Raw genomic sequence first — 16,844 nt, 5'->3', positions numbered from 1 at the left:
GTGTGTGTGCAGTATAATTTGATTTATTTGAGGACTGTCCTTGATGGATCAGGAATACCCTCCCTCCTTCCCACTTGTAGATGAGTAGTGGTCTTTTAATAGCTTCCTCTGTTGTAGCTCCTCCTAAGTAAGACAAGTATATATTTTATATATATTTTGTATTAGTATTTAATGATATTGTATACCCGCGGTGGTGGTGCTGCGGTAGCATTGTCACCTTACAGTAAGACTCTGTCCGGTTCGATTCTCAGCTAGAGTGTCTTCTGCGTGAAGATATGTGTGAATGGGCGTGCCTTCGTTAAAGGTTGTGCTTCAGGGCTGGTGACTCGGCACGTAAAAATCAACTACCAATCATTAGCGGACTGGAGTTCCACTGTGGCGACCCCTAACCAGGAAAAGCCAAAAGACACAAAAACATTTAATGATATTGTATCAGATCGGGATTATTTATTAATTTCGTGTAGGGTTCTCACTTATTACTTGGGGGTGAATGTACTTGCTCATGTTACTGATGAGTTACTTCATAATATGTGAGCGTCATCTAGACATTTCTGAACATGGGATTTTGCTGAAAAAGAATGCCATATTTTGTTTCATATTTTGCACTTTGTTGACCAGGTTAGTTCCACTTTTCCAGCATCCCAATGAAGGACCTCTGAGAGAGTTCTTTAGTAGATTAGCTGTTAGGTTAGAATGCATTTGTTATTTCATCCAAACTTCTGCTTTTTTCTCTCTCTGACAGATGACCATTTATCACTTTCTCTGCCTCTCTTTTTGGTCCATCTAACTAGGATAGCCTTTTTTTCTATTTGTTTTCACTGATAAGTATGTTTTTTTATAATAGGTGGGGTAGGAAAGAGACAGAAGAAAGATGAAGGTATCATCTTTGTATACTGACACATGCATGGCTGTCATAACAGCAAAATGAATGTTTGACAATTCTGCATGAGCACTTCTCACATGTCCTAACACAATAGTCCTTGTAATACTATACACAATAAGAGCTACAGTAATCTGAAAGATGTATATTTGGTGAGAGAATTATTGTGATAGTAGCTATCCTGCAGTTGTGAACCACTTCAGTACCACTTATAAAAAATTTCAAGAAATTTTTAACAAGTTTCTTGATGAAGATAAAGACCACTTTCTGAAAGCAGACAGCTGTGTCCTCTATATCCCTTATTGATTAATCTTGCTTTTGACTCACTGCATCTTGGAGGTATAGCAACACCCACTCCTTTTCATGACTGTGGGTTCAGAACTGCAATCTAACTTTGGGCTATGTACAGATGTTAGACATCCTCACATAAAAATACAGTCTTCGTCTTTCTAATTATGTGGATCTGCCTGTGAGATATTGTGTTACATACTTTGGAGAATGAATGTTCTCTAACAGTTTGTTAATGTACAGGTAATGTCCATTGAAAAACAAGTCTGCCACTTCACGGCAGCATATTAAGCTGCCGTGAAGCTCAGACAGTTAAGAAACAAATGGCTGCCATTTTTTACACTCGCTAAACAGCATTTTGCCTTGTAGTGAATATAAAATTAAAAGAAAAAACTAAATAAAAGAAAAAAAAGTAAATTGTGTGTGTGTATGTGTGAATGTGTATGTATATCTGTGTATGTGTGTGCATGTGTATTTCTGTGCTTACCTGCATACGTGAGAGTGAGCGATAGCATGATAAGAATACTGATTGCAACTAGAAGTCCATCAGCATCAATTCGTTAAATATTAACAGTTATGAAACTCATAATGATAGGCATTTTTGACTGACTTTAATCCTCAGTGAAAGCAAAAACATGGGCAATAAAGGGATGGGGGTGGGAAGCAAAGAGTTGCAATGGCTGCATTGTGAGTGTGTTGTGTGTGCTTGTGTGTGTTTCATTTATTTGTCCAAAAGTAGAAATCAGGGGATAAATAGTGTCTGAGTGTTTCTTGGTGCGTGTGTGTGTGTGTGTGTGTGTGTGTGTGTGTGTGTGTGTGTGTGTGTGTGTGTTTACATCATGCCTCTCAACTGTTGAGATTTTTGCCTGATATTTTCAGTCTATTCCTCATAAAATATGCGGTTTTCCAGCAAATCTTTGAAAACTAATGTCACTAAATAATAACAGACTTTTTCATTTTACACTTCATAGCCTTCAGAAAATGCATACCAAGAAAAAAAACTGTTATTTCAGCAACTTCCTAAGTTTACATGAACAATATTTAAAATCTGCTCCTATTTTGGGTCTTTGTCTCCATTGCTCATGCCCCATTATTATTGGCTTTGTCCAGATTTCTTACATTAATAGTTTGAGAGGTATGGTTTGCATCAGTGTGTGTGTGTGTGTGTGTGTGTGTGTGTGTGTGTGTGTGTGTGTGCGTGTGTATGTTTATGTTTTTGAATGTGTATGTGTCTTCTTTGTGTATATGTGGGAGTCTGTATGTTTATGCATCTGAATGTGTGTGTGTGTGTGTGTATTTCTGATGTAAAATACTTCCTCCCATAAGTATATTAATCATCAGACAGCAGAACTATTTAACATCAGAATATACTGGAAAGACTCACACAGATTCTGCTGCAGTTTGCTGTGAGGAAAGTTAGTTTGCTTTTTATTTGTTGTGTTTTGTATTACTTTATTACCTTTTTCTGTTTTGTATACTGTGATTTGTTTTCTTTACACTGTGTTTTACTTGTATTCTGCTTTTAACTGCATACTAAAACTTGAAAAGAGACCACAGCTCTGTCTCTTATGAGTCAGACAGAAATTAGCAGAGGTCAGTTAAGCAGTCACACATAAGTTACAACAGGTCAGCTAAGGTTAATCATTTCTGAATTGAGGGGTGGAGCTAGGAACTAAACCTTCTATTTAAGGGGTAAAATAAAACATTTCAGAGCTTTACTGGAAAGGCTCACCCAGATTCTGCTACAGTTTGCTGTGAGGGAAAGGCTAGTTTGCTTTTATTCATTGTGTTTTGTATTACTTTATTGCCTTTTTCTATTTTGTATACTGTGTTTTACTTGTATTCTGCTTATAACTGCATACTAAAACCTGAAATGAGACCACAGCTCTGTCTCTTGTGAGTCAGAAATTTTTCCCACACTCCCACCCAGTTAATGTTGTGTTCTTAAACACCGCTGTCTTTCTAGTTGCCTACCCCTTATATTAATTTGACCATATATCTAATTTCCTCTCTGCTTTTACTGGCTGGTGTGAGTAAGCACAAAATTCTTATTTTGTGAAACCACTCCCCTTCAACTATTTAAATTTATTGGCCATCCTACTGTATTCCATAGTACCAGAATACAAAAGTGACCACCCCCTTTCAATCTATCTTGCTGTTTTAAAAATAGTGACTCTCCACTAAAACTAAACTTTTAGATAGGTAAAACTTAAGTTACATACTTTCACATGTAATTCCTGTAGTGCACACTGCAGTGTTTAGGATAAACCATGTTTTTCATCTTACCTTTAAGTATCTATTGCAAGACCACCAGTTATTGTAGAGCCCACATTCTGTCTCTGAGTAGTCATCTTGGGATTAGTGCTTCTCTTTTCTCCTGGTGAGAGAAGGAGTGCGTTACATTATTTCCTGGAGACTGCTGATCACCAGAAAGCTTAATAACTGCTTTATAGGTGACAGCTTAGAATCTGTGCTTATATTCTGATCTTGGTGAGAGTAGGTGTAGAGTGCATTGATTCCTGACTCTTTTTGGTTGGAGAGTTAGTGTCTTTGCTTAACAAACCTGATTGGTCTGGTTGCTATTTGAAGCATCTACCAGAAAAAGGCTACAAGCCTGCAGACCCTTGCATCATCTGGGACAAGACTGTGGACCACCAAACAGGCCATGGTCTGCTTCTCTTCTTGGGATTGGTGCTAAAACTAGCTAGTTTTAGCTAGAACTAGCCAGTTTTTTAGTTTCAGCACTCAAAACTGTTTCCTTGTGCTCAGCACTGTGTCAGAACTCATTGTAAGCACTAAATAGACTACAAATTACTACAGCACTCGACGTTCCTCACTTGTCAAGATGAAAACAGTTCTTAGTACTTAATAAGCACCTATCTAGGCATGTCCGTGTTTTCTCCTGTCCACCTGATGAATCTGGGCATCTTGGGGCAATGTAGCAATTGCCTCATGTACACTGAACCCCCTCTCCTCCTACCACCCAACACTACAACCTGTGAGAGATGCACTTATATAGCTAAACTGGAAGCAAAGCTCTCTTCGCCCAAGACTGGACTAGACAGTCAAGAGGAGAAGTTAACACCTGCACCACACCACACTCAACACACAGTCCTTCAAAACCCACTCATAGAAACACAAACCACACACCCACATTCACGGAGGCTCTCAATAAAAATTTGCACAAGCAACAGAGACCTCCCTAGCTGAAACGTAGATAACCACCACCCCCAATACTACCCAAATAACACATAGCCCTCAAAATCACTGTGCCACTGAACCTCAGCCCATAAGGCAAAACAGCGTACCCAACACAATAGTCATAGGTGACTCTATAGTCAGGCACACTGATGTCCCACTCACCAGACTAAAGAAGGAGAAAGTTACTTTCAGCTGCCTGTCGGGTGCCAGGATCTGCCACATAACGCATGCACTCTACAACAAGTACAAATACGACTCTGTCATTGTCCATGTTGGCGTGAATGACCTGTGATGTACCTTCCTGGACTACATGCAAAGAGACATGGAGGAGCTCTCAGATCTTGTAGCCCAGGCAGGTATGACCCTAGCCCTGAGTAGCATCCTGCCATTGCTCAGAATGATGCCACAGTACAAAGACAAAATGATTGACTTCAACAATTGGCTAAGCTTCTGGTGTCATTCTAAGGGGATCCAGTATCTGTCTGCCTGGGACTTCATGGTCGACCGACCATGATGCTTTGCCAGAGACAGTCTGCACTTGTCGCCCCTGGGATTCCGGATACTGGCTAAGGCTCTTGTCATCCCTATAGTGCCTTTTTTAGGCAATGTTCAAATGCCAAATTCACTACCATAACAGCTACAAGCAAGCAAACTCTGAGGGTAATGCTACTCAATGCTAAAAGTCTAAACCTCAAAATGCACTCACTCAAGGCAGTCCTTAAAATGGAGAACATTGACATCTGTGCAGTGACAGAGATCTGGTTCAAGGCTGCAGAGAGCACCCCTGCATTACCAGGCTATAATTCATACCACACCTTTCAGCCACCTAACCTGGATCGAAGCACTAAAGGTGGAGGCATGTCCATATTCATTAAGGATATCCACACCTCCAGGCTAGTTGCTCAACATAATGCATCCAAAATTATCCAAGTGCAACTAACACTGGGCAAGACTGCAATCCAGGTTGTAGCTTGCTGCAGATCCCCCACCATGCCCCAGGATTCCCACTCTTCATTTATTAAGATACTGGAAAATATTAAGGTACAACCCAATACCTTAATTATGGGTGATTTCAACTACCCCACCATCAACTGGGAAAACTACTCATGTACCAACTCACTCACTCAATGTTTTCTGGAATTCATAAATTCCAACTCCTTGGATCAGTTTGTCCACACCCCCACTAGGGGCAGCAATATCCTGGACCTGGTCATTACCAATATGGGTAACTGGTGTTCCACGCCAGAGGTCAACTCCTCGCTGGTCAGATCCGACCACAACCTAATCACCCTAGACATCCATATCCCACTCCCACCACCCACTAAGGAAACCACCATCAAAAACTACTCCAAAGCCAACTTCATGCTTTTTAAGACATAAGTGGCAAACTTCACAACACCCATGCAGACAGAAAATAGAGGTATGACTGCTGAATCTTACACAAATGCACTGTATAAGCACATACACCAGTGCATGGATCATGCCATCCCCAACAGAACCAAGACGCTATGCTCCAAAAAAAGGAAGCCAATCTGGTGGTCCCCTGCCATAAACAAACTCTACAACAGAAGGAAGAAGCTGTTGCAAAAAAGAGTAAAATCCCAAGATTGGAGGAACTTCCTGGTCAGCCTAAGCAAGAAGATGAGACCGTCATAACATCTTCCAAAACCAGTTATGAAAATAAAATCACCACTGATTCCAAAGACAACCACAAGGCATTCTACATCTATGTCAAGAATCTCAATGGCAACACTCAGATCTGCTCTGAGCTACAGCACAATGGCACTAAATATACAGAACCAACTGATATTGCCAACATCCTGGCAGATAGGTTCAGTGCTAACTTTACCCCCCTCTCACCCCCCAAAGGGCCCATCTTAATACCAGAAGAATGCAAAGCCCCTGTAATCATGGATGAACAAGTAAAGACTGCACTCTCCAAAGCCAAGAACACAGCATCCATGGGACCAGACAACATCCCAGGCTGTGTACTGCACGAACTACAGAATGAACTGGCACCCCACCTAAGTACTATGTTCAATCATAGCCTCACCTCAGGCTATGTGCCTACTGAATGGCACACGGTGACAGTTATCCCACTCCACAAAGGGGGTACCACCACAGACCCCGGAAACTACTGCCCCATTAGCCTGACGAGCCTGATCTGCATGGCCATGGAATGTATCATCTTGGAGCTTATAAACAAAGACATAGGTAACCTCCAAACCCTGGACCCCACTCAGTTTGGGTTTGTAAAAGGTAGATCATGTCTACTAAATCTGATTGATGTCTTTGAAATAGTCACCAGAGCCATAGATGAGGGCAAGGTAGTGCACACAGCCTATCTTGACCTCGCCAAGGCTTTTGATACCATCTCCCACTCTGGAATTATTGATAAACTCACTAAACTGGGCATAAATCCCTATGTCACAAGATGGGTGGCCAACTGGCTCATTGACAGAACCCACACAGTAAAAGTAGCCGACTCCAAGTCCGACTTCAGAGCAGTGACAAGTGGAGCACCACAGGGTTCCATCCTGGGTCCTCTCCTGTTTGGCATCTACTTCTCTGAAGTGCAAGCCAACACAGAAGGACTTTGGCTAACAAAGTTCGCAGATGACTGCAAACTGGGAGCCATAATAGAATCACCTAAAGATGTACACATTCTATAAAAGGGCCTCACAGAGACAGATGCTTGTTGTCAAAGTCATGGCCTCAAGCTTAATGCCAAGAAGTGCATTGTCATCCCCTTTGGGAAAAACCCAGTACCCATGAACTACCACATAGGAGATAGCTCACTAAACATTGAAAGTGTGATGAGACCTCGGGACACAGGTGGACAGTAGTCTCTCCTTTGATAATCACATCGCCACAGTAATCAGGAAATCCTTCTATGTAGCACACCTCATCACAAAATGGTTCTCCTCTAGAAAAAAGGAGGTCATTGTTCCTCTCTACTCATCCCTCATCAGACCCATTATAGAGTACAATGCCCCATTTGGCATTTATCTCACAAGACACCTACAACAATTGGAAAGGCCACAGAAATACCTCACTAAGAGGATTACTGGCCTCAAACAGATGCCATACACAGACCATCTCAAAAAACTCCAGCTCTACTCCATCGTATATCGCCTACTCAGAGGCGTTCTCTGCCTAACATACAAAGCTATATCAAGCCCAGAGCTGCTGGACATGCTACACGTAAAGAAATCCCAATCTCTCCATACCACATGGTCCAGGGACCTAAACCTTGTCACCACAATAAACAGAACATGCTGGAGGGATAGATTCATGTTCCAGAGACTTCCCATACTCTGAAACAAACTACTCATTCATGTCAAAGCTCCTCATTGACCCTCTTTAAGAAATATCTTGACGACTGGATGGAAATAGAAAATTCACCCCAAGGATCACTTCTGCGGCACAGGAAAATAATTTTCTTGGGTGGCGAAAGCTAGGGAACCTTTTTGGGTAGGCTTATATAGGCCCCAGGGCTGATAGCTTAGTACCTACCAGTGAACCTATATAAAAGTATGCATGTAATAGTAAAAAAAAAAAAAAACAAGTACAACATTGTTTTGTATATAGTGCATTCTCTAAGTGCAATAATGCCCTTCCAGGGTGAGTGTTATTGTGGAAATAATGCCCTTCCAAGGATATAGAGGCCCTGCCTGTGGTGTAGTGCCTCAGAAGACCCCTGGATGTATATTATTTCCACAATAACACACACCTTGTTGGGCATTATTGCTTGCGTAAACACAATTTCCACAATAACACACACCTTGTTGGGCATTATTGCTTGCATAAACACAAGATAGTTTCAATACAACAAATAGTCATTGGTTTAGAGATATTAAATGCATAAAATAAAAGGTCACATCTAGTAAATGCATTTTATAGTAATGTAATAGTGCCTCTGTCTATCATAAACCCCTTTGTGCACCTTACACATTGTTACATGACTGATCCTTGTTAAAATACTTACTAATTATTTAACATCTTTTAGTAATAATATGTTCTATCTTCTTGTAATAACTGCCTGACATTGTGTTTTACTTCCTGCAGCTTGAAATCATGCTTGAACCCAAAGTTTGGAGAGAAGCAGCTACACAGGTCTTTTTTGCCCTTGGTCTTGGTTTTGGTGGAGTAATTGCTTTCTCAAGCTACAACAAACGGGACAACAACTGCCATTTTGATGCAGTGTTGGTGTCTTTCATCAACTTCTTCACATCTGTGCTTGCAACCCTGGTAGTGTTTGCTGTCTTGGGTTTCAAAGCAAACATACTGAATGAAAAGTGTGTTGCAGTGTAAGTTTCTAGCATTTTGTTTGTCATTTTGCACTTCAGACTTATAGGATGTGCATACATAGAATACATTTATTTAATATATTATCCTGTATGTTTGTTCTGTTGAATTTATTCATTGTCCATGTACTGTAGGTTAATCATTGCTAGTTCATTTATATCTACTATTATTATAATTTAAATAAAATGTGTCATTTGTAAATAACTGCAAGCAACATATTTCTTCGTTCTCATACCACAAATTCACAAGTGAGGAAGTTATTATATGATGAGTAGTATATATGTACAGAATACTAGTTAACAAACAACTATTCTGTTATATGTGTGTAATGGTATATGCATTCACACTAATATATATATATATATATATATATATATATATATATATATATATATATATAATGTTTGTTTAAGCAAATATTCAGACAATGCCATATGAACTGTTTTATTTAGGCTTTCATTTCATCTTATTGCAGGAACTCAGAGAAGATTTTGGGGATGTTGAATACAGGCATCCTCAGCCATGATCTCGTTCCACATCATATTCATTTTCCAAGTATCACAGCTGCTGATTACCATCAGATGTATGTCATCATAAAGGGAGTTAAGGAAGAGGACTTCACTGCTCTAAACCTAGAACCTTGTCAAATAGAAGATGAACTAAACAAGGTTAGAACACTGCATACAAAAAAGGCACCCGACAAGTAGTTATTAAATAAAATTGGTGTTTTTTTTTTAACTGGAACTGGACTTCTACTTTGGCGTCCTTCAAAGAGCTCTTTAAAGGTGCCTGAGGAGTATCATATTGATTTGGTAATATGAACTTAAAAAAAATGATACCTACAAAAACTGTTGCAATAAATGATGACTGTATCAACAGAATGAATTATTATGGTACAGAGGTATAGAAATTTGTAGTGAAATGTATGTGACCATCTTTAATGCTATGCTGTACAGCTGGACTCAAGTTTGTGATATGTATTTGGAATGAGATGTTTGGTACACTGTGTGGTATAGCAAATTTCATTTTAATGTATAGTTTGGAAAAGAATAATTTCTACCTGTTGAAAAAAAATACTTTTTAATTTAAATGTATAAAACTGCCAGATGTGTTCAATTAAATTTTTTTTTATATATACTATAACAAGTTTGATGGTTAGATGGGGACAAAATATAGCATTGTCTAGTCAGGATTTTTTTCTTTCAGTATAAAATGTTTTAAACTAGGTTTAGAAATACCAGGGCAGAGAAACTTATTTATTCAAAGAAAGCAGCCCAGCATATTAACGAAAGGCACTGTTAGTCAATGTAAGTATGAAATTTAGGAGGAAGCTATGTCTGTGAGGAAATGTCTATAAAGATAGTCAGTCTGGTGTCTAAATGTAAAGAATAATTAGCAGCACATGTTCAGAACAGATGATCACAAACATTTTTCATTCACTAATCAGCTACTTTATCCAGTTAAAGTCATAAGAGAGTCTGTTCCAACATATATTGAACCCATGGAAGAGAAATGTAGTCTTGCCAGAGCATACAAACAGAGAGACCAACTGACAGACAAACAGAGACCCAAATGTGCTAATATTTTTCCTAAAGCAGTAATGATCACTGGAACGTATGCAGTTTTAAGTAGAGATGCTATTATAAAACAGTAAATATAGCAAGAGCTAATGGAAAATTTACAGTTCAGCACATCTTAAAAGACTCTCTGCCTCCAACATAAGTGCTATAAAACAAAAAGTAAATAAATTAAAATGGTATCACCAAACCATTTAACTTAATTCACTGGCTACATTAAGTAACTGCTTAAATAAATACAGAAAAATGCATCTAAACATAATAGTTAATGAGTTCACTGTAAATAATCATGCATTAGTTGATTGGCACAGTATTATTTAACCCCAAAGCATCTAAAACCTTGGGAGATGCATACTCAAAATAATAGCACTCCCAGGGTTGCAAAACACACAAAACATGTTTTTTTGCAGAGGGCAAGTCCTGCTGAACTCTCTCAATGTGAAAGCAAGACTCTTATCCCACTAACTACATATATAACCACTCCAAGACTGGAAAACCTTGGAGAAGAGGGAAAAAGTGATAAAAATACAACACTTACCTTCTCATTCTTCAGTGAGTCTTGCCACTATTATGACACCAGTGACCTTTCACTGACACTCTCAAAGTCAGTTAATTGGCCACCAGCACACTATAGATTTCACTATATTTTAACAATAAAATACATTGCAGAAATCATTTCTGTATTTAGAAGGAATAATATAGAGGCAGGCAAGTTTCCTGATCTCCCTCGAAAATGTCTTCAAAACAGAAGATGATGTCCTTTGAATGATGCAGTCTGAATAAGTTAGTTAATACAAATGATGAAAAATAACCAGTAAAAAATCGAGAGAACAAGAAAAAAAAATGAGATTGAGGTGTGAATAAAAATGACAAGGTATAGCAGTGTGTAATTTGCCTTTGGAATCTCAGAATTAAAAAAGAAGGAAACACATGGAGCCATATCTTCATTAGAACATGCTATGGATTGCATTTGTATCAGTTGACTCCTAGGCTGCGTTTTAGCTGAACCATTGGACCATTTCTAACATTCACTTTATAATAAACCAATTGGGTATGGCACAGTTGAAATTGTCTAATATGTTATCAGATTGAAAATATCTACTGTGAAAGTTAGCTGTACAGGAACAAAGCAAACAGACAGGAACATCATGTCTAAAAGTGATTCAATTAAATAAGCAGACTAGATCTGTACTAAATTTGAAAGGCAGATACCTCTTCCAGTTAATCTTAAGAATTAATAAAAAGGCTTTAAGTGTAATTTTTGAAGAGGTAAACATCTGTGGTCCTGAACTCAAATTTGGAAAGGGTGAAATTTGCCTGTACATACATGAATATCCCCTCTAACTCCTATTAATAAACACATTCACATGGCGACCATTTAGAAAAAAATGCAAGTTCCTAAATTGATGGCTTATCCACAAAATACTTTTCTGTGGCAACTACTCGGAATAACTACAAACATCTCAGGAACCTTATAATTTGAAATATTTATTGACTGATTACTTGAGTATTTATTTTTTATTTCTCCTTTGTTGACCAGGGTAGTCCTAGTAAACTACTAGCTTCTTTTATGGGGAGACCTGAGGTGGTATACATACTACTAGGGGAAATTTGGCCTGGGCATTGGGGAACTTCCCCTACTTATCATTACTGGGATTGGGAACCATTTTGGAGGAGCACTTCCTGTTTCTATTCCAGTTGCAGAGGCAGCCTAGAGAAACAGGGAGGCAGATGGAGAGAGAAGGATGGAGTACTGAAAGAAAGTAAGCTGCAAGCAAATATCGAGACCAGAGAATGTGTACAGGATTTTGAGGAAATGTTTCAAAGAAATTTGCTTAATGTAGATGAGACAGCAAATAATGGATGCATAATTACAATCCTCCAATCAGGAGGATTGTGAGATGATTTGCTTAAAGAAATGGTGGTGCAGAGTGAGCCAGAAAATGAAGGAGATGTTTCCTAGGGCAACATTGTGGAGAAATGCAAAAAGGGGATGCAGAGACAATCCTGAAGAATAGTGATGAGATGGAAAAGAAAACGTATGCAGAAAGTAAAATAAGGCAAAAGTGGAGTGGCAGAAAAGAAGGCAGAAGAAAATGAAAAACGGAAGTATGTGGTAAGGATTCAAAGTATAGAAGACAAAGAAATGGACCGGTATGAAGTGTGGGACAATTTAATAACTCCTTTGGGTGTAAAAGCACAAGAGGTAAGAGCATTTATTCTTATTAACAAAGAGACTTTTTGTGACATTATATCTGGTACTTTTTTTCCAATGGAAAATTTTCTTGGATAATATGAAAAAAAGGACTGTAACCCATGGACTCTTTATGTGATAAAAGTTTTTAACAGGGAAAAAAAGAAGATTTATGTACAATTTTGAAGAGAAGTTGAAACAGACTTTGAAAGGATATTTGAAAGCCTTATGTAAGGAAGTACTGGACATTGCAAAAGTTTATGACAAAAGGGGTTTGTGGACTGGTGGCTGGGATTGCAATATTGTGTTAAAATGGAAAGAGAAAAAAATTATACCTATACCAAGCATGATACATGTGGAAGGGAATAGCGGTGTAAAATACTGGGGACAACTCAAAACATGTGTGTATGTGTGTGTGTGTGTGTGTGTGTGTGTGTGTGTGTGTGTGTGTGTGTGTGTGTGTAAAAGAAGGACATTTGATAAGTAACTGTGACAAAAGAAAATGTTATATTTATGTGGAAATGGGACATGATGCAAAATAAAAGTGAATTGAAATGTAACAAAATTGTACATTTATGGATGATTGCAAAAATGAAAATAACAGTAAGGAAAAAGAAGAAAATTAAAGAGAAGACATTTTAGAAATAGTAGAAAGAAAAGAAAAATTAGATGAAGAAGACATAAACTGGGAGGAAGTATAAGGAAAAAAGAATTCTATTGGTAAAAGACAGAAAAAATGTAAATGGATACATACAAAATTAAAAAGAAAGGAAATGGATGAAAAATAATTTATACAGCTAAAGATGGGGGGTGGTATGATGATTAAGGTTTTTGACTCACAAACACAAGGTACACTGTTTGATTCTCACCTTTGGGAAGGAAATTTGCTAGTCCTACAATAGTCTTTTAAGAAAGCTAGCCTAGTAATTAGCTATCAACTTATGAAGCTATGAATCTAAGGAAAAGGGAAAATGAAAATTTTCGAGTACTTTTTATAAATGTGAAGATTATTAAGAATATAGTAAGAAGAACAGGAATTTTGCAGTGGTGTAATACATGTGATGTAAATGCAATTATACTAGAAGACACAAGATTTTTAACAAATGAAAAAGATTAGAAACAGAGAAACTATATGGAGGAAAGATAATTTGGAATTTGGAAAATAAGAAATGTTCTGGAATAACTGTATTCTGTAGAAATACAGTAAAGATATTAGATGTAACTTTAGCAACAATGGGACGATTAATCATTGTAGATTTAAAATGGAAAGAACAAGTATATAGGATTATAACATATGCTTATATTAGCTGTAAAGAAAAGGAAAGCTTATTTCATCAGATTTTAGAATATATAGTGATAAATATGAATATTATAATGACAGGAGACTAGCTGTGATTTAAGAGGCAAGCATAAAAATAAAGGAAATGACATAAGAAAAATGTTAGAAGTTATAAGATGTGGTAAGTTAAAACTCTGGGACATAAAATAATTGACTTACAAATGGGGTAGGTATAGAACTGAAATAGATTATTTTATAGTATCAGAAGATATAGTGTTAGGAGAAGGGGAGGTAGCTGAAACAGGATTTTTGATCATCTTGCAGTATGGCTAGAGATAAAAGAAAAGGAATATATAAAAATAGACAAAGGAATAAAAAGGATAACGAGAAAGCATGGAATGAGGAAGGAAAGTGGTTAATAATACAGTTATGGAAAGATCATATTACTATGAGAACATTTTATTAAAATTGTCTGAATGGTGGATTAATTTTATGGAAAAGTATAAAAAATGTGTTTTACAGTAGCAATATGATGTGAGAAAAGTAGAGAAAGAAAAGGCTAAAATAACATATAGCAATGCATTTGACGATTTAGAACATAATAATAGAAAGTACTTTGACGAAGAAAAAGAATTATGTCAAAGACATCAAGAAAAAATGCAAGAATTGTTACATAAGCAAAGACATTTTACATGGAAATAGAGACGTATCAAGTTACTTAAGCAGATTAATAAAGGAAGATGGTAGTGTGATGAGAGAAATAAAAAATGTAAACAGAGAAATAGAACTCAGGAAAAGATTATGAATAGTGTAGCACAATATGTGCAAAAAATGTTTAAAGAAAAAAGGTAGTGAAAAAAAAGCACGGAAAGTAAACAAGTTAACAGAAAAAGAGAATAAACAACTGGAAAAGGAGATTTCTTTAAATGAGCTAGATAAATTATTAGGACAACTAAATACAGATTTGGCTGCAGGCCCAGATGGAATAGGGTATGAAATGTATAAAAATTTAAGGACTGGCAAAAGATTTTAAATGAATGGCTAAATGAAAGCTTTATGTATAAAGAATTATGTAGTAGAATACTTAAATTCATAAGGAAGATAGAAGAGAATTAAAAAAAATGGAGACCAATAGTATTGAATAATAATGATTATAAAATCTTTATGAAAATTATACAAAAGAGATTTTAAAATAAAATGGAAAATACTGTGAAAGATAGCATATATATATAGTATGGAGGGGAAGGGTTGTCAGTAATTATTAAGGATAGTTAGAGAAATTGTGGATGATATTATGAGCAGAAAAGAAGAAGTAAAAATCATGATAGGAGATCTTAACAAGGCATTTGACACAATTGGACATGAAATCTTATGGGTAATAATGAAAGAATGTAATATAAGTGGGAAAGTTAGGAAATGATGTATGTCAGCGTATAGTAATAATAAAGAAAAATACTTGTAAATGGCTGGTTAAGCCAAGAGTTACATATGAAGAGTGGTGTAAGACAGGGATGTCCAATGAGTTGTATACTCTTTGCATTACTTACAAATGTGATAGTATGTGAAATAAATTGCAAAATGAAGGAGGCAGGGTATATAACACCTGAAGGGTTAAGAATTCCAGTTCTGTTAGCATATGCAGATGACATCATACTAATTGCAAAAAAACAAAATTTGGATAAAAGAAGTAATTTACATAAATGAGTGTCTAGAGATCATAAGGATGGATTTAAATAAAGAGAAAAGTAAAGGTTTTGGTGATGTAGTAAAGATTGGGGGGTATATATTTTACAATGAATTAAATTATTGTGTGAAGTATAAAATTTGGGAATAAAGACATAAGTATAATTCAGTGGGAAAAACAATAGAAGAAATAAAGCAAATGTGTCTTTTCTGGAGAACATATAAATTATCACTCAGAAAAAAGGCTTATTTGATAAATTCAGTACTAATGGGAAAAGTAACATACTTAGCAAGTCTATGTTGCCAACAGCATTTGGAAAGGGATCATTGCAGATATTTTTTTTCATTTATATGGGGTTCTAGATTAACCCCAGTAGAAAGAGGAGTTTTGTATGTAAATAAAGAAGAAGGAGGTTTAGGATTAATTAACCCAGTGGTGTACGCTTCTTCATTAAATTTGTACAAAGTGTTAACGAGGATAAAAAAAAAAGATAAAAGATTAGTAGTAAACTGTATAAATATAAGTATGATAAATCTGGGGGTATGGTAAAAAAAGACAAAAAGAAAAACAATGTATAACTAAAGAAATAAAATGTTACCAAGAAAAAAATATTTTTGTGGAAAATAAAAGTTGATGATATAGAAAAAGATAAAAAAAAAGTTTGATATAAGAATGTAAAGATAAAACATTACTATGAGAACATTTTATAAAAATTGATCTGAATGGTGGATGATATTTAAGGAAAATATAAAGCCATGGGAAAATATAACAGATAAAAAAAAATAAAGCTATAAAAATAAGAAGCAAATGGTGTAATCAGAAAGTGGAATGTCAAGATTTTTGTGGAGACTAGTAATAGATAAATTGTCAGTAAAAGGAAATATGCCATATAAAAAGATATATGTTTACATTCTAAGAAGAAACTATGGAACACAAGTTTTTGAAATGTAAAAGAGTAAAAAAGTTATGGGAAAACTATGTAAAGAACATTTTTTGGAAGATATTAAAGAAGTGGATAAAATAAATGTGGATATAATTAAATTTGGATATTATAAGACTAGAAGTAAAGAATATGTTAAAAGAGTAGATAAAAAGTTATTTTATGTTCTATGGGTTATATGGAATGAAAGAATAAATGGAATTATGTTTAATGGTAAATGGATTTCAACAATATTAAGTAAAATCAGATAGTAGTTATGGAGAAAAGAGTGTGCTCTAATAGGGTTGATAATTTAGAATGATTGTAAAGGAATGTATGAACATGTGTAAACTGATGTGTATCTTTATATATTTGCAAATAAGAGTTATTTCTATATACACATAAAGGACCCCTACTCTTTTTGATAGGTGCCCCAGGATCTTTTACATCCACCAAAGTGATCAACAATTCAAGCAGATGAGGCCTTGGTTTAGCATCTCATCCAAAGGACAAC

General features: G+C 36.3%; 1 protein-coding gene across 1 annotated transcript in view; it reads left to right on the top strand.

Annotated features, from left to right (window-relative positions):
- The window catches only part of SLC6A15 (solute carrier family 6 member 15), a 587,241-nt gene that overhangs the window by 421,055 nt on the left and 149,342 nt on the right, over positions 1-16,844 (top strand). Inside the window, exons 12-13 of the mRNA XM_044088435.1 lie at positions 8,438-8,679; positions 9,153-9,345. Of these exons, the coding sequence (XP_043944370.1) occupies positions 8,438-8,679; positions 9,153-9,345 (435 nt within the window). The remainder of the gene's footprint in view (positions 1-8,437; positions 8,680-9,152; positions 9,346-16,844) is intronic.

This window comes from Protopterus annectens, chromosome 11.part0 (genome assembly GCF_019279795.1).
Source record: "Protopterus annectens isolate FY-2018-M chromosome 11.part0, PAN1.0, whole genome shotgun sequence".
In the NCBI taxonomy this organism is placed as follows: Eukaryota; Metazoa; Chordata; order Ceratodontiformes; family Protopteridae; genus Protopterus; species Protopterus annectens.
This window is presented reverse-complemented; position numbering and strand designations above follow the sequence as displayed.